Source organism: Hyla sarda, chromosome 3 (genome assembly GCF_029499605.1).
Source record: "Hyla sarda isolate aHylSar1 chromosome 3, aHylSar1.hap1, whole genome shotgun sequence".
Classification (NCBI taxonomy): Eukaryota; Metazoa; Chordata; class Amphibia; order Anura; family Hylidae; genus Hyla; species Hyla sarda.
Window position 1 is genome coordinate 147,896,303 of NC_079191.1, and position 26,476 is coordinate 147,922,778.

General features: G+C 39.1%; 1 protein-coding gene across 1 annotated transcript in view; it reads left to right on the forward strand.

Moving 5' to 3' along the window:
* The window catches only part of NAALADL2 (N-acetylated alpha-linked acidic dipeptidase like 2), an 801,196-nt gene that overhangs the window by 443,884 nt on the left and 330,836 nt on the right, over positions 1-26,476 (forward strand). The window contains exon 9 of the mRNA XM_056565215.1: positions 914-1,045. Within this exon, the coding sequence (XP_056421190.1) occupies positions 914-1,045 (132 nt within the window). The remainder of the gene's footprint in view (positions 1-913; positions 1,046-26,476) is intronic.

The window sequence follows — 26,476 nt, forward strand, 5'->3', positions numbered from 1 at the left end:
ACCCTTTAAAGGGGTTGTCCAGGATTAGAAAAATGTTGCTTCTTTCTTTTTTGTAAAAACAGTACCACCCATGTCCACAGGTTGTGTCAGGTATTGCATCTTGGCTCTTTTGAAGTGAAGGGGCCTGAACATATGCCCTGTGGACAGGAGTAGTGCACTTTAAAAAAAAAAAAGTAGGAGGCTTTGTTAAAGCCTTTTAACATCCCTTTTGGAAATATTTCATAAAAAAGTTTAAAAAAAAGAATAAATAAATTAAATAAATAAATGAATGAATAACTCCACTAATTCATAGAGGTAAAGAAAGACAATCTTTACATTTTCATTAAAAAAGACATCACTATTATCTCATTCAAAAATAAATAAATACAAAATATAAATAAATACATAAATAAAAAATATATAAGAATCAAATACATTGCATAATCTTTTCTGAACGTTTACATTGTGTGCCACTGTTTCAATGTGACCCTGATGTACTGCCTCAACTATACTATGATATTTTCATGCAAATGGTCTCATTGTTGTACTAAGAGATTAGCAGGGTGAAATCAAATGATTCATACAACTGATTCCTTAGTTAGGTCTTTTTGAAAATAAGAATTTCTAGATGCTATTACAATGACAATATGAATGTGGATTTCTAGTAAGGAGCAGAATGCATTAGCAATGACTACGCTTGATGTGTTCCTTGTGTCAAGAACATATTTTAAAATCCTTTCAGCTGGCTGAGCATTGTAATAGTTTGGCACTTCATGCCTTTAAGTAAATGCTGAGTGGATGCGTTGATTTTGTTACAGGTAAATGTGAATTATATTCTCTTCAGAACCCTTGAGAGGCAAATGTACGTGTAGATCTTGGTCAAATGGCACTTTTTTTTCTGAAGCAAATAAAATGATGTCATCCTTTATTCTAGGAACTCCAGAAAATCCTTGCCAGCAATGCAGTTGCATACATTGGTTTGCAAAGTCCAGTTGGTGGTAATGCCAGCCTCTATTCAGTCTCATCCCCGTCTCTCCAGCAATTGGCAAGTGATTTAGCAAAAAAGGTATGTTACCTTTCTATAAGATTAAATATGTATTAATATTATAATGTAATGCATTATTTTGTCTATTTATACATAATGATCAACACAGTTGTCTCTAAATTGTGGCCTTCCAGATCCAGCATGCCCAGGGAGGGCTACAATTTGGAATATATGGATATGTCTGATGTGTCACATTAAATTCTCATTGTTTGTCTATATGTTCTCCTTTTAACATTAATTTATGTACTAATAAAGATAAATTGCTATATTTCTATAAGTGATCCAATTTTTATATTTTTTGGTTAGCGTCTTGAGGAGATGACTATTTTTGGGATATACATGTATGCAGCTTTTGTACATTACACATTTTTTTCTACTAGTCATACTGGTTTGGTCTTCCTTTGACATCTGTGTATACTTATGTCCCTTTTTTCTGTTGCTTATCTTTTTGCATGGATTTTCAGACATTGGTAGTAGCTACCCCACTTTTGCATAAATTTGTTTTGTTTGTTTTTTAATGTAGATAGATGGGGCACCACATACATTTTATCCCCTTAACCCCTTAGGGACTATTTTCACCTTAAGGACTCAGCCCTTTTTTGCAATTCTGACCACTGTCACTTTAATAACTTGGGGATGCTTTTACCTTTTATTCTGATTCCAAAATAGTTTTTTCATGACATATTCTATTTTATGTTAGTGGTCAATTTTCATTGTTACTTGCATCCTTTAATTTCATGAAAATTTTGAAAATTTTGAATTTTTCTAACTTTGAAACTCTCTGCCCATAAGGAAAATGGATAATCCGTATAAATTATATATTTATTCACATATACAATGGCCCTCATTTAGTATTCTAAACCCGACTTGTTTTGTTGGTTTTTTTTGGCGCATCTTTGTCTGCGACATGTCGCAGACATCGTGCGCCAGTCTGCGACACGATGCAACATTTTTTCCCGACGGACCCGATGTGGATTCTCCCAAACCCGAAAAAGGGGCGTAACCCGACATTTCTGAGCTTTCCCACGTATTTATAAAGGTTTCCAACCCGAATTTGTTGAATTGTTGTGGATTTTTTCCCGACAACTCAGAGGAGTTTGAAACCAAAACCAACAAAACCCATGTGCGACAAACAGGATGCGACATAATAATAAATACCAGGTGTCCTTGGGTACGTTGAAGATCTTGGTCTTGATCAAAACACTCAAATAGCGGTAAATCGGCTACTTTTCAACGCTAGGTTGTTGATTGCAAAAAATTGGAAAGAGGCTAGGCCGCCGACTCTTGCAGAGTATAAAACTAAAATGGAAAGAGTTATATTATGGGATAAGGCAATATATAATAAGAGAGGAAGTAGTGATCTATTTTCTCAAATCTGGTCAGGATTGCTGGAAGAGTAGTACAGCACGAGGGGAAGGAGGGAGAGGATAAGGTATGATAATTATATAAAAGGAAAAATTTTATTTTATATATAATTTTTTTTTTTTCTGGCTTCGGTGGGTGGGGGGGGGGAGGGGGGTTGGTACAACGGGGATATACAATGACCATAATTGTGATTGTTGCATATTATGTATTTCTGTTGAGTGAAAATAAATAAAAAAAAATCTATAAAAAATAAATAAATACCAGGGGAAAAAAAGCAGTCGGGTAAGAAAGCAAGATAGACTTACAACCCGATTTTCTAAGTAAATGAGGGCCAATATGTCTACTTTATGTTGGCATCTTAAAGTTGACATGTTTCTACTTTTGGAAGACAGCTTCAAAGTTAGAGAGCTTCAAAGTTCAGCAGCGATTTTCCAATTTTTCACAAAATTTTCAAAATCGGAATTTTTCAGGGACCAGTTCAGTTTTGAAGAGGACTTCATTTTGAATGTCATTTTGAATACTTTGGGGGGTGCAGTTTTTATAAGGTTGTAATTTATGGGGTATTTCTAATGTGAAGATTAGAAATACACCATAAATTACAACCTTATAAAACCTGCACCCCCCAAAGTATTCAAAATGACATTCAGAAAGTGTGTTAACCCTTTAGGTGTTTCAGCAGCAAGGTGAAGGAGAAAATTCAAAATCTTCATTTTTTACACTCGCATGTTCTTGTAGACCCAGTTTTTGAAATTTTTACATGGGGTAACAGAAGAAAAAGCCCCCCAAAATTTGTAACCCAATTTATCTTGAGTAAGGAAATACCTCATTTGTGTATGTCAAGTGCTCTGTGGGTGCACTACAAGGCTCAGAAGGGAAGGAGCAACAATGGGGTTTTGGAGAGTGAGTTTTTCTGAAGCCCCTATGGTGCCAGAACAGCAAAAAAACAGTAACAACATGGCATACTATTTTGGAAACTATGTATTAAAAGAAAATGGGGCTCAAAGGTCAAAGATATCTGGTTTAGATTAATTTGTATTTATTAATATAGAATATAAAATGAATTAAATAGGGAATGCACAGGGCCCTTGTACTCCCCTAATTAATTTAATATACAGTAAATATATATATATTAATCCCAATATAAAAATAGCAGCTAAAAACTAAAATTCAATACAGACTAAAAATAAAAATAACTGTAAAAATTATTCTGCGATTTGAGCCTGTGTGATCAATATAGCGATCGGCTAATCCTGTAGAGAAGCACAGTACAAATGTTCATTCCTGTTCACAGATACAATGTAGCAGCTGCAGATAACAATAAGTCAATTAACATTGTATCTGTCCAGCCAGTGGCAACTAGATTCCACCAATATAATGATACAGTGTAGCGCTTTGTGGATAGTCGCTTGAGATCGATCTTTTTAAGTGTCTCTGTATAAACCGCAAATTATCACATCAACCAGTCGGCAATATAATCCAAAAAATGCTCACCGCTCCCGGGATGCCATGGATCTCCCTTCGGTGTAGTCCTGTGGACCGGCTGTATAGCGTATTTCGCCCGGTGACTAGCCTCAGTCAGGGATTGTGCTGCTGGAGTCTCGGTCGACTCCTAAGGACGCAGCACTTGGTGGTGGGCACCGTTTGGGGGGACTGCAGCGCTGTCAAGCGGAGTCCCTTGATCAAACCAACTGGGAAAAAAAGCGGTCAGCAAACATCGAATCCTTGTTGTAGATAGCCCGGTTGGCTTCAAACTTGTAATTAAAGTAACGGCTGGATGCGGTATACAGAGTGGGTGACCCGGCGGCGTTCCTCGTGCACAGGTCACGCGCTCGGGAGATAGCACACTGTAACAAATGTCTTGGATCTGTCAGATGATCGCTAGTGCTGTTAGGCAGATGTTCTATATTAGCAGGCTCAATATCGCATATTTAGAATCGCTGGACGCGTTTCAAAACCATCCTCGTTTTTTTCTTCAGCAGCGGAACGTGTGAACTATAACATAATAGTGGTTTATATACCTTAATACACGCCCCTTCATAATGAACTAAACTGTGACCTCACATCCTGGGCAAAAAATTATTAAATGAATGGCATTCTAGGGAAATGAATGTCATTTTAAGGAAATAAAAAGATGAATAAACTCTATTTATATTTGTCTATGAACATATCAACACTTAAATAAAAATTTAAATAAAAATTTTGCAAAAGTATATAACATTACGAGCTGTATGCAGTTGTAATAATAACTAGAGACATATGGGGATAAATCTAAATCTTGATCACATTCTAGAAATATTAGAAAATAATAATAAATAAAAAATGAATAAAAAATTTAAATAAAAAATATATATATGAATGAGTGTAAAATAAATGAAAATAAATAAATAAAAATAAAAATAAAAATAAAAATCACAATACAAATAAAGATAAAAAATAGCATAGAAATAATAAACAAATAAGAAAAAAAAATAATAGAAAAATTGTAAATAGAATAGAAATAATAAAAAAAAAAAAAATAAATAAATAAAAAAAAAAAAATTTAAAAAAAAAAATTTAAAAAAAATAAATAAATTAAAATAATAAAAAAAGAAATAATAAAAAAAAAAAAAAAAAAAGTAGAAATAGAAATAAAAATAAAAATATAAATAAAAATAAATAAAAATAAAAATAATAAAGACGAATAACAATAAAGTAAAATAAATAGAAATAAATAAAAATAAATAAATACAGAGACTAACTGGGCATCTCATAATAATAGTGGACATATATGACAATATAATGGGACTCAGAAATATATACCATTTTGAACAGTCAGATTCAGGGCTAATAACTTTTATCTATAGAAGAGTTGGGAAGGGCCCGACGAAGGGTCTGTCGGAGTACTGGGAAACAGTCAAACGCCGACAGACCATCCGAAGGGACCAACCCCAACGTTCAATCCAGAAATCCAAAAATTTCTAGATCACTGTTCAAACCTCTAGGCGCCAAAGTGCCGAATTCGAAGATTTTCCTCGACTCGGCTCTCGACATTTTATTAATGAAATTTCCACCCCTCCAATCATGTTGGATTTGTTGTATGGCCATATATTTAAGATTATTTGGGTTACCTTGATGGTATTGTTTGAAATGCGCAGAAAGGGGGTGTTTTTCATTTTGTTTCTTAATATTGTAACGATGTTCCAATTTTAATGCCCGTGACGTGCATCCCACGTATTGTTTCTGGCACGGACATTCAATTATATAGATAACCCCCTTACTGGCGCAATTCAAAAATTCATTAATTTTAAAAACAAAATCATTTGTAAAGGATTTAACTGATAAGGTGCGTTTATCAAATTTCTATTTCTACTTTTTTTTTTTTTTTTTTTTTTTTTTTTTTTTTATTATTTCAATTTTTATTATTTTTATTTTTATTTTTTATTTTTATTTTTTATTTATATTTTTTTTTTTTTTTTTTTTATTATTTCTATTCTATTTACAATTTTTCTATTATTTTTTTTTTTTATTATTTGTTTATTATTTCTATTCTATTTTTTATCTTTATTTGTATTGTGATTTTTATTTTTATTTTTATTTATTTATTTTCATTTATTTTACACTCATTCATATATATATTTTTTATTTTAATTTTTTATTCATTTTTTATTTATTATTATTTTCTAATATTTCTAGAATGTGATCAAGATTTAGATTTATCCCCATATGTCTCTAGTTATTATTACAACTGCATACAGCTCGTAATGTTATATACTTTTGCAAAATTTTTATTTAAATTTTTATTTAAGTGTTGATATGTTCATAGACAAATATAAATAGAGTTTATTCATCTCTTTATTTCCTTAAAATGACATTCATTTCCCTAGAATGCCATTCATTTAATAATTTTTTGCCCAGGATGTGAGGTCACAGTTTAGGTCATTATGAAGGGGCGTGTATTAAGGTATATAAACCACTATTATGTTATAGTTCACACGTTCCGCTGCTGAAGAAAAAAACGAGGATGGTTTTGAAACGCGTCCAGCGATTCTAAATATGCGATATTGAGCCTGCTAATATAGAACATCTGCCTAACAGCACTAGCGATCATCTGACAGATCCAAGACATTTGTTACAGTGTGCTATCTCCCGAGCGCGCGACCTGTGCACGAGGAACGCCGCCGGGTCACCCACTCTGTATACCGCATCCAGCCGTTACTTTAATTACAAGTTTGAAGCCAACCGGGCTATCTACAACAAGGATTCGATGTTTGCTGACCGCTTTTTTTCCCAGTTGGTTTGATCAAGGGACTCCGCTTGACAGCGCTGCAGTCCCCCCAAACGGTGCCCACCACCAAGTGCTGCGTCCTTAGGAGTCGACCGAGACTCCAGCAGCACAATCCCTGACTGAGGCTAGTCACCGGGCGAAATACGCTATACAGCCGGTCCACAGGACTACACCGAAGGGAGATCCATGGTATCCCGGGAGCGGTGAGCATTTTTTGGATTATATTGCCGACTGGTTGATGTGATAATTTGCGGTTTATACAGAGACACTTAAAAAGATCGATCTCAAGCGACTATCCACAAAGCGCTACACTGTATCATTATATTGGTGGAATCTAGTTGCCACTGGCTGGACAGATACAATGTTAATTGACTTATTGTTATCTGCTGCTACATTGTATCTGTGAACAGGAATGAACATTTGTACTGTGCTTCTCTACAGGATTAGCCGATCGCTATATTGATCACACAGGCTCAAATCGCAGAATAATTTTTACAGTTATTTTTATTTTTAGTCTGTATTGAATTTTAGTTTTTAGCTGCTATTTTTATATTGGGATTAATATATATATTTACTGTATATTAAATTAATTAGGGGAGTACAAGGGCCCTGTGCATTCCCTATTTAATTCATTTTATATTCTATATTAATAAATACAAATTAATCTAAACCAGATATCTTTGACCTTTGAGCCCCATTTTCTTTTAATACATTGTTCCTATTTTTTACACCGTGGGTATAGGTGTTTGTTGGGTCGCTCGGGTCTTTAGTGACGGTCAGATAGACAGGAGCCTCTCCATTTTGTTTATATTATTTTGGAAACTACACCCCTCAGGGAACATAACAAGGGTGTTTGACGACTTTTTGTTGAAGTTAGATGTGTACATTTTGAATTTTTTTTTCACTAAAATGATGGTTTTCCCCAAATGTTTCATTTTTACAAGGGGTTTTAGGAGAAAACGCCCCCCCAAATTTGTAACCCCATCTCTTCAGAGTATGGAAATACCCAATGCTCAGAAGAGGAGGAGTCACATTTGGCTTTTGGAACGCAAATTTTGCTGAAATGTCTTTTTTGGGGGGGCATGTCGCATTTAGGTAGCCCTTATGGTGCCAGAACAGCAAAAAAAAAAAAAAAAAAACATGGCATACTATTTTGGAAACTACATCCCTCAAGTAACGTAACAAGGGATACAGTGAGCCTTAACACCCCACAGGCGCTTGACAAATTTCCGCTAAAGTTAGATGTGAAAATGAAAAATTAGATTTTCTTCACTAAAAAGCTGGTGTTACCCCAAATTTTTCATTTTCACAAGGGGTAATTGGAGAAAAAGTCTCCCAAAATGTGTAACCCCATTTCATCTGAGTATGGAAATACCCCATATTTGCATGTAAAGGGCTCTGCGGGCGAACTACAATGCTCAGAAGAGAAGGAGCGCCATTGAGCTTTTGGTGAGAGAATTTGGTTGGAATAGAAGTGGGAGGCTATGTGCATTTACAAACCCCCCCGTGGTGCCAGAACAGTGGACCCCCCACCCACATGTGACCCCATTTTGAAAACTACATCCCTCACAGAATTTAATAAGGGGTGCAGTGAGTATTTACACCCCACTGGCATTTTACAGATCTTTGGAACAGTGGACTGTTAAAATGAAAAATTAAATTTTTCATTTTCACAGACCACTGTTCTAAAAATCTGTCAGACACCTGTGGGGCGTAACTGCTCACTGTACCCCTTATTACATTACGTGAGGGGTGTAGTTTCCAAAATGGGAAAATTTGCTGCTTCTCAAACTTGCAGCAGAAAACTTGCTGTAAACCCGCCCTTGTGAATGTACCCTGTACATTCACATGGGAGGGGCAAACCTCCAGCTGTTGCAAAACTACAACTCCCAGCATGTACTGACAGACCGTGCATGCTGGGAGTTGTAGTTATGCAACAGCTGGAGGCACATTGGTTGTGAAACACAGAGTTTGTTACTTAACTCAATGGTTCGCAACGCACAGCGAAAAAGAAAAAAATATTATTTGTGGTGGAAAATAGTTTTTTATGCAGTTACTTTATCCTGATGGTCAGTACTAGAGAAGAGCGAATAGAATTTGATGAATCCAAATTTGTTACCAATTTCAGGAAAACAAATGCGAATATCACCGCGATTCGATTGCACAAATTGCTTTATTAACCCCTTAACGACAATGGACGTAAATGTACGTCATGGTGCTGTGGTTCTTGACGTACATTTACGCGCCCCCATGTCCGGGTCATGCACGGCAGGTCCCAGCTGCTATCAGCACGGATGTCCGCCATTAACCTCTCAGATGATCAATGATCAGTGATCAATACAGATCATGGCATCTGCGGCAGTGCGGTACTTTGAATGGATGATCGGATCACCCGCACCGCTGCCGCGGGGATCTGATCATTCAGCATGGCAGCCGGAGGTCCCCTCACCTGGCTCTAGCTATCTCCCGGGATCTTCTGCTCTGGTCTGAGATCGAGTAAACCAGAGCAGAAGATCACCGATAGCACTGATCAAGGCTATTATCTATGCATAGCACTAAACAGTATTAGCAATCAAATGATTGCTATAAATAGTCCCCTATAGGGACTATTAAATTGTAAAAAAAAATAAAAAAGTAAAAAAAAATTAAAAAATCCCCTCCCCCAATGAAAAAGTAAAACATCAGTTTTTCCATTTTACCCCCAAAAAAGTATTTAAAAAAATTATTAATACACATATTTGGTATCGCCACATGCGTAAAAGTCTGAACTATTAAAATATATTGTTAATTATTTTGTATGGTGAACGGCGTAAACGTAAAAAAAAATTAAAAAAGTCCAAAATTGCTGCTTTTTTGACACATTTTATTCCCCAAAAAATGTATAAAAAATGTATAAAAAGTAAAAGTTTTCACGCTGTACACTTTCTGGTAAAAAATGACATAATAAAGAAAACATGTCATTTTTTTTTACCATAAAGTGTACAGCTTGAAAACAAAACCTACCAAAATTTGTTAAAATGCAGTTTTCTTTTCAATTTTGCCACATAAATAATATTTGTTTGGTTGCTCCGTACATAAAATAAGTACAATTGGTGATGCAGAAAACAAGCCCTCATGTGGGTCTGTGGATGGAAATATAAAAGAGTTATGATTTTTAGAAGGCGAGGAGGAAAAAACGAAAATGCAAAAACAAAATGGGCCTGGTCCTTAACCCCTTAAGTACCCGGGGTTTTTCCGTTTTTGCACTTTCCTTTTTTCCTCCTCACTTTTAAAATATCATAACTCTTGAAATTTTGCACTTAAAAACTCAATATGAAGGCTTATTTTTTGCACCGCCAATGCTACTTTGTAATGACATCAGTCATTTTACCCAAAAATCTACGGCAAAACAGAAAAAAAATCATTGTGAGACAAAATTGAAAAAAAAAAAACATTTCACAAATTTGGGGGCTTCTGTTTCTACGCCGTACATTTTTCAGTAAAAATGACACATTCTCTTCATTCTGTAGGTCCATACAATTAAAATGATACCCTAGTTATATAGGTTTGATTTTGTCGTACTTCTGAAAAAAATCATAACCGCCGGGGACGTGATGTCACGCCATGCCTTTCATCCTTTTGATAGAGAATAAGATGTTTTTGCCCGGAATAACCGTTTAATCTTTTCAATTGTGAGGCCCTATGGTCTCGTCAGGCTGTTGCCACCTCCAGGATGGGCCATTCAGCCACTATATGGTCTCCTCATGCTGCCGCCACCTCCACGCTGTGTCATTCAGGCACTATATGGTCTCCTCATGCTGCCAACACCTCCACACTTTGTCATTCAGCCACTATATGGTCTCCTCTTGCTGTCACCACCTCCACGCTGTGTCATTCAGCCACTATTTGGTCTCCTCATACTGATGCCACCTCCAGGCTGTGTCATTGTACTACACTGCGACAGTTATTCTAATACCGATGCCTGTAATCTGCATGTCATACTGAATAACAGTATTATTTCACTAACCCAGCAGACACCCTGTGCGTGTTACAGCAAGGCAAAGGGTTCTACACCCTTATTGAGGCTCTCTGTAGGTCACAAATATCTGTTTTTAATAGAGATTTGCTGTGAATAAATTCGGACTGTACCAAATTTTTTCTGAAAATTCGGCAAATCAGCTGAATCAAATTTTTCAAAAATTCGCTCATCTCTAGTCTGTACGATTCCAATGATCCCTAAATCTCTATAACTTTTATATTTTTCAATATACAGAGCTGTATGAGGGCAAATTTTTGGGCGGTGTAATCTGTTGTTTTTATCGCTGACTTTTGTATTTATGTTATTGCTTAGCACATCAGTGACATTGGCTCTCTGCTATTACTGTCTGACCGAATGTAGCACTAAGGTACAGGCAAAGACTACAGACACCATCTTAAAGGGGTACTGCGGTGGAAAACATTTTTTTCTTAAATCAACTGGTGCCAGAAAGTTAACTAGTTAACGACTATGGACGTCTATACTCGTCCAATGGCCGTTAACAGGGTATGAAACAGGCTCCTGACTCGAGCTCGCGTCATACCGGGCGACCCCAGCTGATTCTTGTAGCTGGGGGCTGGCGTTAATAGCCGACATGCGGCGATCGCCGGGGCCAGCTCTTAACCCTTTAGATCTCCGCTGTCAGCTTTGAAGGTCTAAAGGTACCCCTGTATCCCATCCCTGGTGGTCAAGTGGGGTGGATTGCCCCCCCCCCCCCCGCAGCGCGATCGCACGCGCGGGGGGGGGGGGGTGATCCACTGTGGAGGTAGCCTGAGGGCTTACCTCTCCTTCCATGCTGCCTCCGGTGCTCAGAATAATAAAGCCTGGCAGGACCAGGCTTTATCATTTGAACGCAGAGCACACAGATGAATGTGTTTTTATAGAACCACATTCATCTGTATAATGAATCAAATGATTCCTCCTAAAAGTCCCCTAAGGGGACTAAAAGTGTAAAAAAAAAAAGTAACAAAAAATTTACACATTAACCCCTTCCTTATTAAAAGTTTAAATCACCCCCTTTTTCCCAAACTCCATATAAAAAATATATTAACATAATAAAAATAAACATATGTGGTATTGCCGAGTGCGTAAATGTCTGAACTATAAAACTATATTAAATTAAGCCACATGGTCAATGGCGTACATGCAAAAAAATCCAAAATAGCGTCATTTTTGGTCACTTTTTATGCCATAAAAAATTAATAAAAAGCAATAAAAAGGTCAGATCAAAACAAAAATGGTACCAATTAAAATTTCAGATCATGGCGCAAAAAACGAGCCCTCATAACACCCCATACGTGGAAAATTAAAAAAGTTATAGGGGTCAGAAGAGGACAAATTTAAATTTATTAGTTTTCGTGCATGTAGACATGATTTTTTCCAAAAGCACGACAAAATCAAACCTATATAAGTAGGGTATCATTTTAATCATATGCACATACAGATTAAAGATAAAGTGTCATTTTTACAAATGTACTGCGCAGAAACGGAAGCATCCAAAAGTTACAAAATTTAGTTTTTTCTTCAATTTTTGTTGCACAATAATTTTTTTCCCACTTCGCTGTAGATTTTTGAGTAAAATGACTGATTACAAAGTAGAATTGGTGGCACAAAAAATAAGCCCTCATATGGATTTTTAGGTGGAAAATTGAAAGGGTTATGATTTTAAAAGGTATGGAGGAAAAAACAAAAGTGCAAAAACAGAACAATGCTTGGTCCTTAACCCCTTAAGGACCAAGGACGTACCGGTACGTCCTTGGTCCTGCTCTTCTGATATAACGCGGGGTTACACAGTAACCCCGCGTCATATCATGGCGGGCCCGGCGTCATAGTGAAGCCGGGACCCGCCTCTAATAGCGCGCAGCGCCGATCGTGGCGCCGCGCGCTATTAACCCTTTAGCCGCGCGCTCAAAGCTGAGCCGCTCGGCTAAAAGTGAAAGTGAAAGTTCCCGGCTAGCTCAGTCGGGCTGTTCGGGATAGCCGTGGCTAATCGCGGCATCCCGAACAGCTGACAGGACAGCGGGAGGGCCCCTACCTGCCTCCTCGCTGTCCGATCGCCGAATGACTGCTCAGTGCCTGAGATCCAGGCATGAGCAGTCATCCGGCAGAATCGTTGATCACTGGTTTCTTATGAGAAACCAGTGATCAACATAGAAGATCAGTGTGTGCAGTGTTATAGGTCCCTATGGGACCTATAACACTGCAAAAAAAAAGTGGAAAAAAAAAGTGAATAAAGATCATTTAACTCCTCCCCTATTAAAAGTTTGAATCACCCCCCTTTTCCAATAAAAAAAAAAACACAGTGTAAATAAAAATAAAAATAAACATATGTGGTATCACCGCGTGCGGAAATGTCCGAATTATAAAAATATATCATTAATTAAACCGCTCGGTCAATGGCGTGCGCGCAAAAAAATTCCAAAGTCCAAAATAGTGCATTTTTGGTCACTTTTTATATCATTTAAAAATGAATAAAAAGTGATCAATAAGTTCTATCAATGCAAAAATGGTACCATTAAAAACTTCAGATCACGGCGCAAAAAATGAGCGCTCATACCGCCCCATACACGGAAAAATAAAAAAGTTATAGGGGTCAGAAGATGACAATTTTAAACGTATTAATTTTCCTGCATGTAGTTATGATTTTTTCCAGAAGTCCGACAAAATCAAACCTATATAAGTAGGGTATCATTTTAATCGTATGGACCTACAGAATACATATCAGGTGTCATTTTTACCGAAAAATGTACTACGTAGAAACGGAAGCCCCCAAAAGTTACAAAACAGCATTTTTTTTTCAATTTTGTCGCACAATGATTTTTTTTCCCGCTTCACCATAGATTTTTGGGCAAAATGACTGAAGGCATTACAAAGTAGAATTGGTGGCGCAAAAAATAAGCCATCATATGGATTTTTAGGTGTAAATTTGAAAGAGTTATGATTTTTTAAAGGCAAGGAGCAAAAAACGAAAATGCAAAAACGGAAAAACCTCCGGTCCTTAAGGGGTTAAGGGGTTAAACAGATTTGCTAATTACTTCTATTAATAAATCTTAATCCTTCCAGTACTTTTCAGCTGCTGTATAATACAGAGGAAGTTCTTTTTGAATTTATTTTCTGTCTGTCCACGGTGCTCTCTGCTGACACCTCTGTCCATGTCAGGAACTGTTCAGCAGAAATAATTCCTCATAGCAAACCTCTCCTGCTCTGGACAGTTCCTAAAATGCACAAAGAAGTTATTTTTTTACCCCTTTAAATCATCAACCCCCCTTCTTCGCGCTATAGGGAAGGAAGGAATGAGTCCACTAAGCTTACCAGCAACCTGCACTTAATGCTTCCATCCACTATATGATCTCATCTTGCTGCCACCAACTTCAGGCTTTGTCATTAAGCCACTATATGGTCTCCTCATGCTTCCGCCATCTCCAGGCTATGTCACTGTACTGCCATGTGGTCGACTCATGCTGCTGGCACATTAAATAAAAAATTTTAGGTTCATGTATTTGAAATCTTCAATTTAAAGGGGTGCTCCGGTGAAAAACTTTTTTTTAAATAAACTGGTGCCAGAAAGTTAAACAGATTTATAAATTACTTCTATTAAAAAACCTTAATCCTTCCTCTACTTATTAGCTGCTGAATACTACAGTGGAAATTCTTTCCCGTTTGAAACACAGAGCTGTCTGCTTACATCATGAGCACAGTGCTCTCTGCTGACATCTCTGTCCATTTTAGGAACTGCCCAGAGTAAAAGGAAATCCCCATAAAAAACATATGCTGTTCTGGACAGTTCCTAAAATGGACAGAGATGTCAGCAGAGAGTACTGTGCTCATGATGTCAGCAGACAGCTCTGTGTTTCAAAAAGAAAATAATTTCCGCTGAAGTATTCAGCAGCTAATAAGTACAGGAAAGATTAAGATTTTTTAATAGAAGTAATTTACAAATCTGTTTAACTTTCTGGCACCAGTTGATAAAAAAAAAAAAAAATGTTTTTCACCGGAGTACCCCTTTAATCCCTTAACGACGCAGGACGTATATTTACGTCCTGCGCCGGCTCCCGCGATATGAAGCGGGATCGCGCCGCGATCCCGCATCATATTGCGTCGGTCCCGGCGCTAATCAACAGCCGGGACCCGCGGCTAATACCACACATCGCCGATTGCGGCGATGTGCGGTATTAACCCTTTAGAAGCGGCGGTCAAAGCTGACCGCCGCTTCTAAAGTGAAACTGAAAGTGACCCGGCTGCTCAGTCGGGCTGTTCGGGACCGCCGCGGTGAAATCGCAGCGTCCCGAATAGCTGATCGGACACCGGGAGGGCACTTACCTGCCTCCCCGGTGTCCGATCAGCGAATGACTGCTCCGTGCCTGAGATCCAGGCAGGATTAGTCAAGCGCCGATAACACTGATCACAGGCGTGTTAATACACGCCTGTGATCTGTGTAGAAGATCAGTGTGTGCAGTGTTATAGGTCCCTATGGGACCTATAACACTGCAAAAAAAATGTGTTAATAAAGGTCATTTAACCCCTTCCCTAATAAAAGTTTGAATCACCCCCCTTTTCCCATAAAAAAAATTAAACAGTGTAAAAAAAATAAAAAATAAACATATGTGGTATCGCCGCGTGCGTAAATGTCCGAACTATAAAAATATATAATTAATTAAGCCGTACGGTCAATGGCGTACGCGCAAAAAAATTCCAAAGTCCAAAAAAGCGTATTTTGGTCACTTTTTACACCATTAAAAAATGAATAAAAAGTGATCAAAAAGTCCGATCAAAATAAAAATCATACCGATAAAAACTTCAGATCACGGCGCAAAAAATGAGTCCCCATACTGCCCCGTACATGGAAAAATAAAAAAGTTATAGGGGTCAGAAGATGACATTTTTAAACGTATAAATTTTCCTGCATGTAGTTATGATTTTTTCCAGAAGTGCGACAAAATCAAACCTATATAAGTAGGGTATCATTTTAACCATATGGACCTACAGAATAATGATAAGGTGTAATTTTTACCGAAATATGCACTGCGTAGAAACGGAAGCCCCCAAAAGTTTCGATTTTGTCGCACAATGATTTTTTTTTCCGTTTCGCCGTGCATTTTTGGGTAAAATGACTAATGTCACTGCAAAGTAGAATTGGCAACGCAAAAAATAAGCCATAATATGGATTTTTAGGTGGAAAATTGAAAGGGTTATGATTTTTAAAAGGTAAGGAGGAAAAAACGAAAGTGCAAAAACGGAAAAACCCTGAGTCCTTAAGGGGTTAAATGTAAAAAAATATCTTTAAAGGGGTATTCCGGGGGAAAACATCTTATCCCCTATTGAAAGGATAGAGGATAAGATGTCTGATCATGGGGGGCTCGCCGCTGCTACCCTCTGCGATCTCCCTGCAGCAGCCCACATTCTATACGTAGCTGCGTCTGCAGTTTCGGGAACCGCCGGGCTTCCGAGACGGGGATGTGACGCCACGCCACCCCCCTCCATTCATTACTATGGAAGGGGGCATAATGGTTGCAACGCCCCCTCCTATAGACATGAATGGAGGGGGCGTCACGTCACGTCCCCGTCATGGAAGCCCGGCGGTTTCCGAAATTTTGGGATTTTTAGGTGCAAAATTGAAAGGGTTATGATTTTTAAAAGTTAAGGAGAAAAAAAGAAAGTGCAAAAACAGAAAAATGCTTGGTCCTTAAGGGGTTTAACAGATTTGTAAATTACTTCTATTAATAAATCTTAATCCTTCTAGTACTTATCAGCTGCTGTATAATACAGAGGAAGTTCTATTTTAATTTATTTTCTGTCTGGCCACAGTGCTCTCTGCTGACACCTCTGTCCATGTCAGGAACTGTCCAGCAGAAACAACTCCCCATAGCAAACCTATCCCGCTCTGGACAGTTCCTAAAATGTAAAGGTACGTTTTTTTACCCCTTTAAATCATCAACCTCCCCCCTCCCTTCATCGCGCTATAGGGAATGAAGGAATGAGTCCACTAAGCTTACCAGCAACCTGCACTTAATGCTTTAAATGCCGTGGTCGACACTATTTTTTTCAATTAACAAGCCAATGAAACAATGAAAGTCTAAATAAAATACATTCAAATATATACATTTTTATATTTTTAAATATTGCATACAGATTGGCTGACATATACAGTATTTTCAAATTCTTTTTTCGCTCTTCAGATATTTTCCGAAGAAAATGTTTGTTTGCCTTTAATATGTATTGTTTATTTGTGCTCACTGAAAAAAATAATTTAAAGTGACACTGTCACAAATTATTAGTTACATCCCCTGCTGAAATTTGCAGTAAGCAGCATAAGATGCAGTGTCAGACACAGTTGTTGAGTAACTAGATCCAAAGCTTTAGGAGTGCCTTCAGGTATCATATTCTGTAGTTGCCTTGGTAAAAGGGCCTCCATGTTTCACTTTGTTAATACATAATTGTTTGCTAACAGTACAAGTTGTTTTATAGCCATGCAGACTTGTGAATAAAAAAAAAAAGTATACCGGAGAATGGGCAGTGGGTCACAAACGCCTCTCATTATAGTTACTAGTTTACTATATTTACGTCATTTTACAGTATTTTGTAGTTAACAGAATTGGTTGTGTGGAACAAGTTTGCTGAATTCAATAAGATAACCGATAAGAGGCATAGATATTGCAAAGGATATCACTTTGTAAAAATATAATATTATATAAGACGAAAAAATAAACAAGGAAATCTTTAGAGAGGTATTCGGGTGAGAGACAATTATTGTACAACAACATATTGAAGGTCCTCTTAACCCCTTAAAGGGTACTCCGCCCCTGGCATCTTATCCCCTATCCAAAGGATATGGGATAAGATGTTAGATTGCCGCGGTCCCGCTGCTGGGGACCCCGGGGATCGCCGCTGCGGCACCCCGCTATCATTACTGCACAGGGCGAGTTCGCTCTGTGCGTAATGACGGGCGATACAGGGGCCGGAGCAGCGTGACATCATGGCTCCGCCCCTCATGACATCACGGCCCGTCCCCTTAATGCAAGTCTATGGAAGGGGGCGTGATGACCACCACGCCTCCTCCCATAGACTTGTATTGATGGGGGCGGGTCGTGACATCACGAGGGGCGGAGCCGTGACGTAACGCTGCTCCGGCCCCTGTATTGCCCGTCATTACGTGCAGAGCGTATAGCAGCAATTTTCCAATTTTTCACAAAATTTTCAAAATCGGAATTTTTCAGGGACCAGTTCAGATTTGAAGTGGATTTGAGGGGCCTTCATATTAGAAATACCCCACAAATTACCCCATTATAAAAACTGCACCCCTCAAAGTATTCAAAATGACATTCATTAAGTGTGATAATTTAGGTGTTTCACAGGAATAGCAGCAAAGTGAAGGAGAAAATTCAAAATCTTCATTTTTTACACTCGCATGTTCTTGTAGACCGAGTTTTTGAATTTTTACAAGAGGTAAAAAGAGAAAAATCTTCCTAAAATTTGTAACCCAAATTCTCTTGAGTAAGAAAATACCTCATATGTGTATGTCAAGTGTTCGGCGGGCGCAGTAGAGGGCTCAGAAGGGAAGAAGCGACAATGTGATTTTGGAGAGTGAGTTTTTCTGAAATTGTTTTTGGGGGGGCATGTCACATTTAGGAAGCCCCTATGTTGCCAGAACAGCAAGAAAATCCCCACATGGCATACTATTTTGGAAACTACACCTCTCAGGGAACGTAAAAAGGGGTACAGTGAGCCTAAGCACCCCACAGGTGTTTGACGAGTTTTCGTTAAAGTTGGACGTGCAAATTAATTTATTTTTTCACTAAAATACTGGTTTTCCCAAAAATTTTACATTTCTACAAGGGGTAATAGGAGAAAATGCCCCCCACAATTTGTAACCCCATTTCTCCTGAGTATGGAAATACCCCATGTGTGGACATCAAGTGCTCTGCTGATGAACTACAATGCTCAGAAGAGAAGGAGTGCCATTGAGATTATGGAGAGAGAATTTGGTTGGAATAGAAGTCAGGGGCCTTGTGCAATTACAAAGCCCCTTGTGGTGCCAGAACAGTGGACCCCCCACATGTGACCCTATTTTGAAAACTACACCCCTCACGAAATTTAATAAGGGGTGCATGGAGTATTTACACCCCAATGGCATTTGACAGATCGTTGAAACAGTGGGCTGTGCAAATGAAAAATTACATTTTTCATTTTCATAGACCATGGTTCCAAAAATCTGTCAGACACCTGTGGGGGGTAAATGCTCACTGCACCCCTCATTACATTCCGTGAGGGGTGTAGTTTCCAAAATGGGGTCACATGTGGGTATTTATTTTTTTGCGTTTATGTCAGAACCGCTGTAAAATCAGCCACCCCTGTGCAAATCCCCAACTTAGGCCTCAAATGTACATAGTGCGCTCTCAATCCTGAGCCTTGTTGTGCGTCCGCAGGGCATTTTATGCCCACATCTGGGGTATTTCCGTACTCAGGAGAAATTGTGTTACAAATTTTGGGGGTCTTTTTTTTCCTTTTACCTCTTGTGAAATTAAAAAGTATGGGCCAACACCAGCATGTTAGTGTAAAAATGTTTTTTTATTTATTTACACTAAGCAGCTGATGTAGACCCCAACTTTTCCTTTTCATAAGGGGTAAAAGGAGAAAAAGCCCCCAAACTTTGTAGTGTAATTTCTCCCGAGTACGGAGATACCCCATATGTGACCCTAAACTGTTTCCTTGAAATAAGACAGGGCTCCGAAGTGAGAGACCACCATACGCATATGAGGACTAAATTAGGGATTGCATAGGGGGGGACATAGGGGTATTCTACGCCAGTGATTCCCAAACAGGGTGCCTCCAGCTGTTGCTAAACTCCCAGCATGCCTGGACAGTCAGTGGCTGTCCGGAAATGCTGTGAGTTGTTGTTTTTCCAACAGCTGGAGGCCCCGTTTTGGAGACACTGCCGTACAATGATTTTTTATTTTTATTGGGGGGGGGGGGGGGGCAGTGTTAGTTGGTGTATGTGTAGTGTTTTACCCTTTATTTTGTGGCAGTGTAGTGTAGTGTTTTTAGGGTACATTCACACTGGCGCAGAGTTTACCGCTAGGAGTTTGCGCTGCGGCAGAAAATTTGCCGCAGCCCAAACTTGAAGCAGGAAACTTACTTTAAACCTACCATGTGAATGTACCCTGTACAATCACATGGGGGGCAAACCTCCAGCTGTTGCAAAACTACAACTCCCAACTTGTACCTACAGAACGTGCATGCTGGGAGTTGTACTTTTGCAACAGCTGGAGGCACACTGGTTGGAAAACCTTCAGTTAGGTTCTGTTACCTAACTCAGTATTTTCCAACCAGGGTGCCTCCAGCTGTTGCAAAACTACAACTCCCAGCATGTACTGATCACCGAAGTGCATGCTGGGAGATGTAGTTATGCAACAGTTTGAGGTGCGCAACTACAACTCCCAGCATGGCGAGACAGCTGTTTGCTGTTTGGGCATGCTGGTATTTGCACTTTTGCAACATCTGCAGGGCCACATTTCAGAGACCACTGCAACGTGATCTCCAAACTGTGCCCCTCCAGATGTTGCAAAACTACAAATCACAGCATGCCCAGACAGCAAACTGCTGTGTGGGCATGCTGGGAGTTGTAGTTTTGCAAGATCAGGATGACTACAGTTTATAGATCACTGCAAAGTCATCTCCAAACTGCAGCCCTCTAAGTCTTGCAAAACTACAAATCCCAGCATGCCCAAACAGCTGTCTGGGCATGCTGGGAGTTGTAGTTTTGCAACATCTGGGGGGGGGGCTACAGTTTAGAGAGCACTGTATGTGGTCTCCAAAGTTTAGCCACCCCCGCCCAGATGTTGCTAGGCAACTACTCACCGGCTTGCGTAGTCTTCATCATGGAGCCACGAGGGAGCCGCACGTCATCGCCGCCCGCTGCCGCCGATCAAGTAATGGACCTCCACCGTCGCCGCCGCCGGTCATGCTACAGTTCCCCCGTTCTGCCCGGAGTACCGTCGGTGGGCAGGACGGGGGAACCGAACTTTATCCCCCCCGCCCCCGATCTGCTATTGGTCGTCGCATCTTGACTTTCCCGGTCACTGGGTCACCGGTATGACCCGGATCTGCCTCAAAAAAATGTTTTCCAGTAGAGTACCCCTTTAACCCCTTAAGGACGAGGCCCATTTTGGCCTCAAGGGCCAGGACAATTTTATTTTTGCATTTTCATTTTTTTCTCCTCGCCTTCGAAAAATCATGACTCTTTTAGATTTTCATCCACAGACCCATATGAGGGCTTGTTTTTTGCGTCAACAATTTTACTTTTTAATAACCATAAAATGTACGGTGCAACCAAAATTTTTTTATTTATGTGGGAAAATGTAAAAGAAAATCTCAATTTAACAAATTTTGGAAGGTTTTGTTTTCAAGCTGTGTGGTAAAAATGACATGTTCTCTATATTCTGTGGGTCACTACGATTAAAATTATACCCATGATATATGCTTTTCTATAAGTGTACCGATTTAAGAAATATCTCAAACTCTCTTAACAATATTGGTATGTTTGAAATTGCCCTATTTGGACCACCTATAACTTTCTCATTTTTCTGTATACAGGGCATTATGAGGGCTCATTTCTTGCTTCATGATCTGTAGTTTTTATTGGTTCCCCTTTCGCTTAGGTTTTACTTTTTATAATTTTTTTAATACATTTTTTTTGGAATAAAATGTGACAAAAAAGCAGCAATTTTGGACTTTTAATTTTTTTTTTACGTTTACGCCATTCACAGTACGGGATAATCTATTTATATAAAACTCAACGTGTGTGTATGTATGTGTGTTTGTGTGTATGTTCCAGCATCATGTCCAAACGGCTAAAGATATTAACATGAAACTTGGCACACATGTTACTTATATGTCAACAACAAACATAGGATAGGTGATTTAACCCTTACTCACCCCCAATTTGCCGTGGGCGGGGATTATGTTTAAAGTCCCATACAAGTCAATGGGAAATATATGTTACTGCGTAACTTCCAAATGGCTGGAGATATTTCGATAATACTTGGTCACATGTTACTTATATGTCCACTTAAAATATAGGCTAGTTAATTTAACTCTTACCTACCCCCATTTGTAGGGTCGGGATTTTTGTTTAAAGTCCCATGCAAATCAATGGGAAATGTATGTTCCCACATAACTTCCATACGGCTGGAGATATTTCAATACCTGGTACACTTATTATGGGTCAGGATAGGAGGTCGGGATAGGAGGTCGGGATAAGAAGTCGGGATAGGAGGTCGAGATAGGAAGTCGAGATAGGAGGACAGGATATGAGGACGGGATAGGAGGACGGGATATGAGGTCGAGATAGGAGGCTGGGATAGATGGACTGGATAGGAGGATGAGGTAGGAGGTCGGGGTAGGAGGTCAGGGTAGGAGGTCAGGATAGGAAGTCGAGATAGGAGGTCGAGATAGGAGTACAGGATAGGAGGTCAATACAGGAGGACGGGATAGAAGGTTGTGATAGGAGGTTCGAGATAAGAGGTCGAGATAGGAGGTCAAGATAGGAGGACAAGATCGAGATAGGAGGGCGGGATAGGTGGACGGGATAGGAGGTCGAGATAGCAGGTCAAGATAGGAGGACGGGATAGGAGGTAAGGATAGGAGGGGACCGGAATAGGAGGTCGGGATAGGAGGTCGAGATAGGAGGTTGAGATAGGAGGTCGAGATAGGAGGACGGAATAGGAGGATGGGATAGGAGGTTGAGATAGGAGGTTGAGATAGGAGGTTGGGATAGGAGGTCGGGATAGGAGGTCGGGATAGGAGGTCGGGATAGGAGGTCGAGATAGGAGGTTGAGATAGGAGGTCGAGATATGAGGACGGGATAGGAGGTCGAGATAGGAGGCTGGGATAGATGGACTGGATAGGAGGATGAGATAGGAGGTCGGGGTAGGAGGTCGAGATAGGAGGATGGGATAGGGGGTCGAGATAGGAGGACTGGATAGGAGGTCAAGATAGGAGGACGGGATAGGAGTTGAGATAGGAGGACGGGATAAGAGGCTTAGGATAGGAGGTCATGATAGGAGGTCGGGATAGGAGGACGGGATAGGAGGTCGGGATAGAAGGTCGGGATAGTAGGTCGAGATAGGAGGCTGGGATAGATGGACTGGATAGGAGGATGAGATAGGAGGTCGGGGTAGGAGGTCGGGGTAGGAGGTCGAGATAGGAGGATGGGATAGCGGGTCGAGATAGGAGGACTGGATAGGAGGTCGTGATAGGAGGTCAAGATAGGAGGACGAGACCGAGATAGGAGGACGGGATAGGAGTCGAGATAGGAGGACGGGATAGGAGGTCGTGATAGGAGGTCGAGATAGGAGGTCGAGATAGGAGGACGGGATAAGAGGACGGGAGATTGAGCAGATCAGAGCAGAAGATTAACGATAACACTGAGCAGTGTTCCCCATGCATAGCACTGAACAGTATTAGCAATTAAATGATTGCTATAGATAGTTCCCTATGGAGATAGATGGAGGGGACCCCTGGAGATAGATGGAGACAGATGAGGGTACCTCGTTAAGTACCATGGCACCATGACGTACAAAGGTAAAGATGGTCATGTGTGCAAATGGTTTTCTTCATTATAATTTTCTTGGAGACTTCAACCTACGGTGCCGTATTAGGTATTGTTTGATGGGGAACCAATTTGTACTTTACACTAATTTTACCACAATATCTACAGTAAAAGCAACAAAGTAAAAAAATATATATATATTTGTGGGGACAAAATTGAAGAAAAAATTCTGCACAGTTGGGGAGGGGTTGCTTTTATGCAGTGCACTTTACCATTAAAATGACATGTTATCTTTAGTCTGTAGAACAATACTGTAACAATGATATCCAATTTGTATAGATCTTGATTAATTTAGCTACATATGTTTAAAATGGGACCTTTTGATCGCCTTTTATAAAAAATTCTTGCATATGAAGTGATCAAAAATAAGCAATTCTGGAATTTGGTATTTCTTTATGTTTCTGCCATTCCTTGTGATGTTTCATCATTAATATATTTAAATAGTACAGCACAAAGGACTGTCAGGGTTGTCACTACTGACCCTATTTGTTGAACCTCTCTGGGGCAGTCAGCTATCTGTAAAGTCCCAACAGAATGTGAACTCCAATATAATGCGGTGCTCTATTGCCACAGGCAGTGTAGTTACTAGATAAGTCCTTCAGGTTATAGAATGCAATGGCAATCGCGCCATGGATGCACTCATTTTACATTTATTGTACTCACATTAGAGCTGACAAACGAGTGCAGGGGAGGGAGCAGACAGATCGGAACAACGTCCATTTTGCAGCACACCAGACGCTTTTATTGGTGACCAAAAATAAGAAATTCTGGAATTTGGTATTTCTTTATGTTTACGCCATTCATTGTGATGTTTCATCAGTATTATATTTAAATAGTTTGGACATATCCATATGCTGTGATACTAAACATGTTTTTTTTTTTGCATACATTATTTTATTTGAAAAATTGCAAAAGGGGGTGATTTAAGGGGATGGCTTCACATTTATTATTTTTTTTTTTTATTCACAATTTTTTGGTTCCCATAGAGGGCCATTACATGCAATATTTTGATTTCAAACACTGTTAAATGTTGTGCCATAACATAGCATTGATCAGTGTTATCCATGCCCTACTTTTATACGCTTCTGAGGTCGCCTGTAAAGCCATAGTGGTGATCCGAAGGTACAGAGGTAGATAGGGACCCTCAGGCCACCATCTCAGCTGATCAAGACCCTGTAAACCCCACTGAGTTTACCGGCAACCTTTGTTTAAACTTTTTAGATGCTGCAATCAACTTTAATTGCATCCTCTGAAGGGTTTATTCTGGGCATTGGCGATCTTGCTGAACTCTGGCATTTGTGGTAAGTCCTGACAGCTGATTGCAGCTGGTAGTTACTAGTATGAAGCACACTCAGCTTGTGAGTGCCCTTCATACAGCCAAATCCTAATAAGGGTATTCTTGTACACTCTGTCATCTAGGGGTTAAAATCTTAAATGGCCATTCTCATTAAACTAATTTTTGCTTTTGCACTTATGGTCAATAAAAAAATCTTTCTAATATACTTATTTTAAATACATTTGAGTTTTTTATGTTTTATTTGTATTTAAAAAAAAGCTGCCACTAGGTGTCTCCCTACTTGTCCAGAGCACATTTCCCACCTTTCTCATGCACAGACTTTGAACTCCTGCTGACCTTGCAGAAGTCCAAACACAGGAAAAGCAACCTGGAATGCTAGGGAGGGGGGGGCGGGGGGATGTCCAGCCTTACCCATTCATAGCTCCTCTCACACTTTACTGCCATATGATGTTGGTTGCAGAGTATGGGAGGAAGTTCTCCCCTGTATAGCTTCAGATGATGTCACGCCTGCTTGGTAACACCCCTTCCCAGTCTGTGAACCTGAACCTGATGCTGAACAGAAAATACAGAGCAATATAAATGTAGAAAACTAAAAAAAAATAAAGGCAGGGAGTGTTTTTTTGATGATGGGGGCCGTGAACTTGAAGGATTATAACATTTATTAAGTTAATGAGAGGTACTCATTAAATTGTCCTACTTAACAGTTGATGACTATAAAATACACCAAAACTTTTGCTGTCATTTCTGTTAATTTTTAGGATGAAAGCTGTTCATTATAATCATCAGAACAAGCCCTGAAAAAAAAAATATAATAATCCATTGTGGATAAAAAGGTTATTTGTTTTAAATTAAGCTTCAAATGGTTTTGCATTGTAAAAATACTTTGGCACCTTATGATAGTTATTAGAGCTGACCTTTCTAAATAAGTAACCTAAAAGCCCTTGACAATGGCAGAGCTCAATCAGACACTTTTTTAGTATTTTTCGGAGGTAATCTCATCGCTCTGTAATTAGAGTCTTTTATTTTTATTTTTTCTTGGACAACAGAACATGTCGTCCAGTTCATGCTGAGCTGCCTATGCTTAATTTATTACTAAATATATTGAGCATTTGTTCTTTTATAAAAGGAAAAACATAATTGGCCTATGCGAAACTAGGGTTGTAGGGACATGCTGAGATCATGAATTGTTTCAAAGAAATGTCACACAGAACATGGTAAAGGTGACTAATGAAAGACTTGAATGTCTACAATAAGCTCAGGGTTTCATTAAAATGCAGACAGGAAACATGCATTATGCAAAAATAACTATATAAATATTTTTGTCTCACCTTGATCTAAGATGCAAGAGCATCATTAACTAGCATGATAAAACAGAGTACACAGCATGTTAATGGTGAGCCAGTAACAAGTGACACTGACCTCTTACTTGTAATGACCAATATACCAAATTACTTTCATTGTTAATATATACAGTAATGTTACGATCTGTCGCTGCTCAGAAAGATTCAATTGCTTTATTAATAAATACCACAAACAATTATTTATACTAATATTAATGATGCAGGTTTATAAGATACTTAAATACTGCAGTCACTATTCACATAGATCCCTGTCCTCACTAAACATGTGTATTTGAGATATGGTAATTGTGTCAGGGGTGGTAAATGATGACAGTCTTTGTACAGGCAGTATGTACACAAGGGGAAATAATGACATATACAATAAAGTTTTTACATAAATAATGTAACGAACTGTGAACAATGTGTAATAAAGATAATGTGGATTTGTGTATAAACTATAGTGAGTCTTTTTGGGAGTAGCTAACTAATGGAGAATTAATACAAAAAAGAAGAGATGAGTGCAGTTTCCCCTTCCTTTTTATGTATTTATTTTCTTATTTGTCT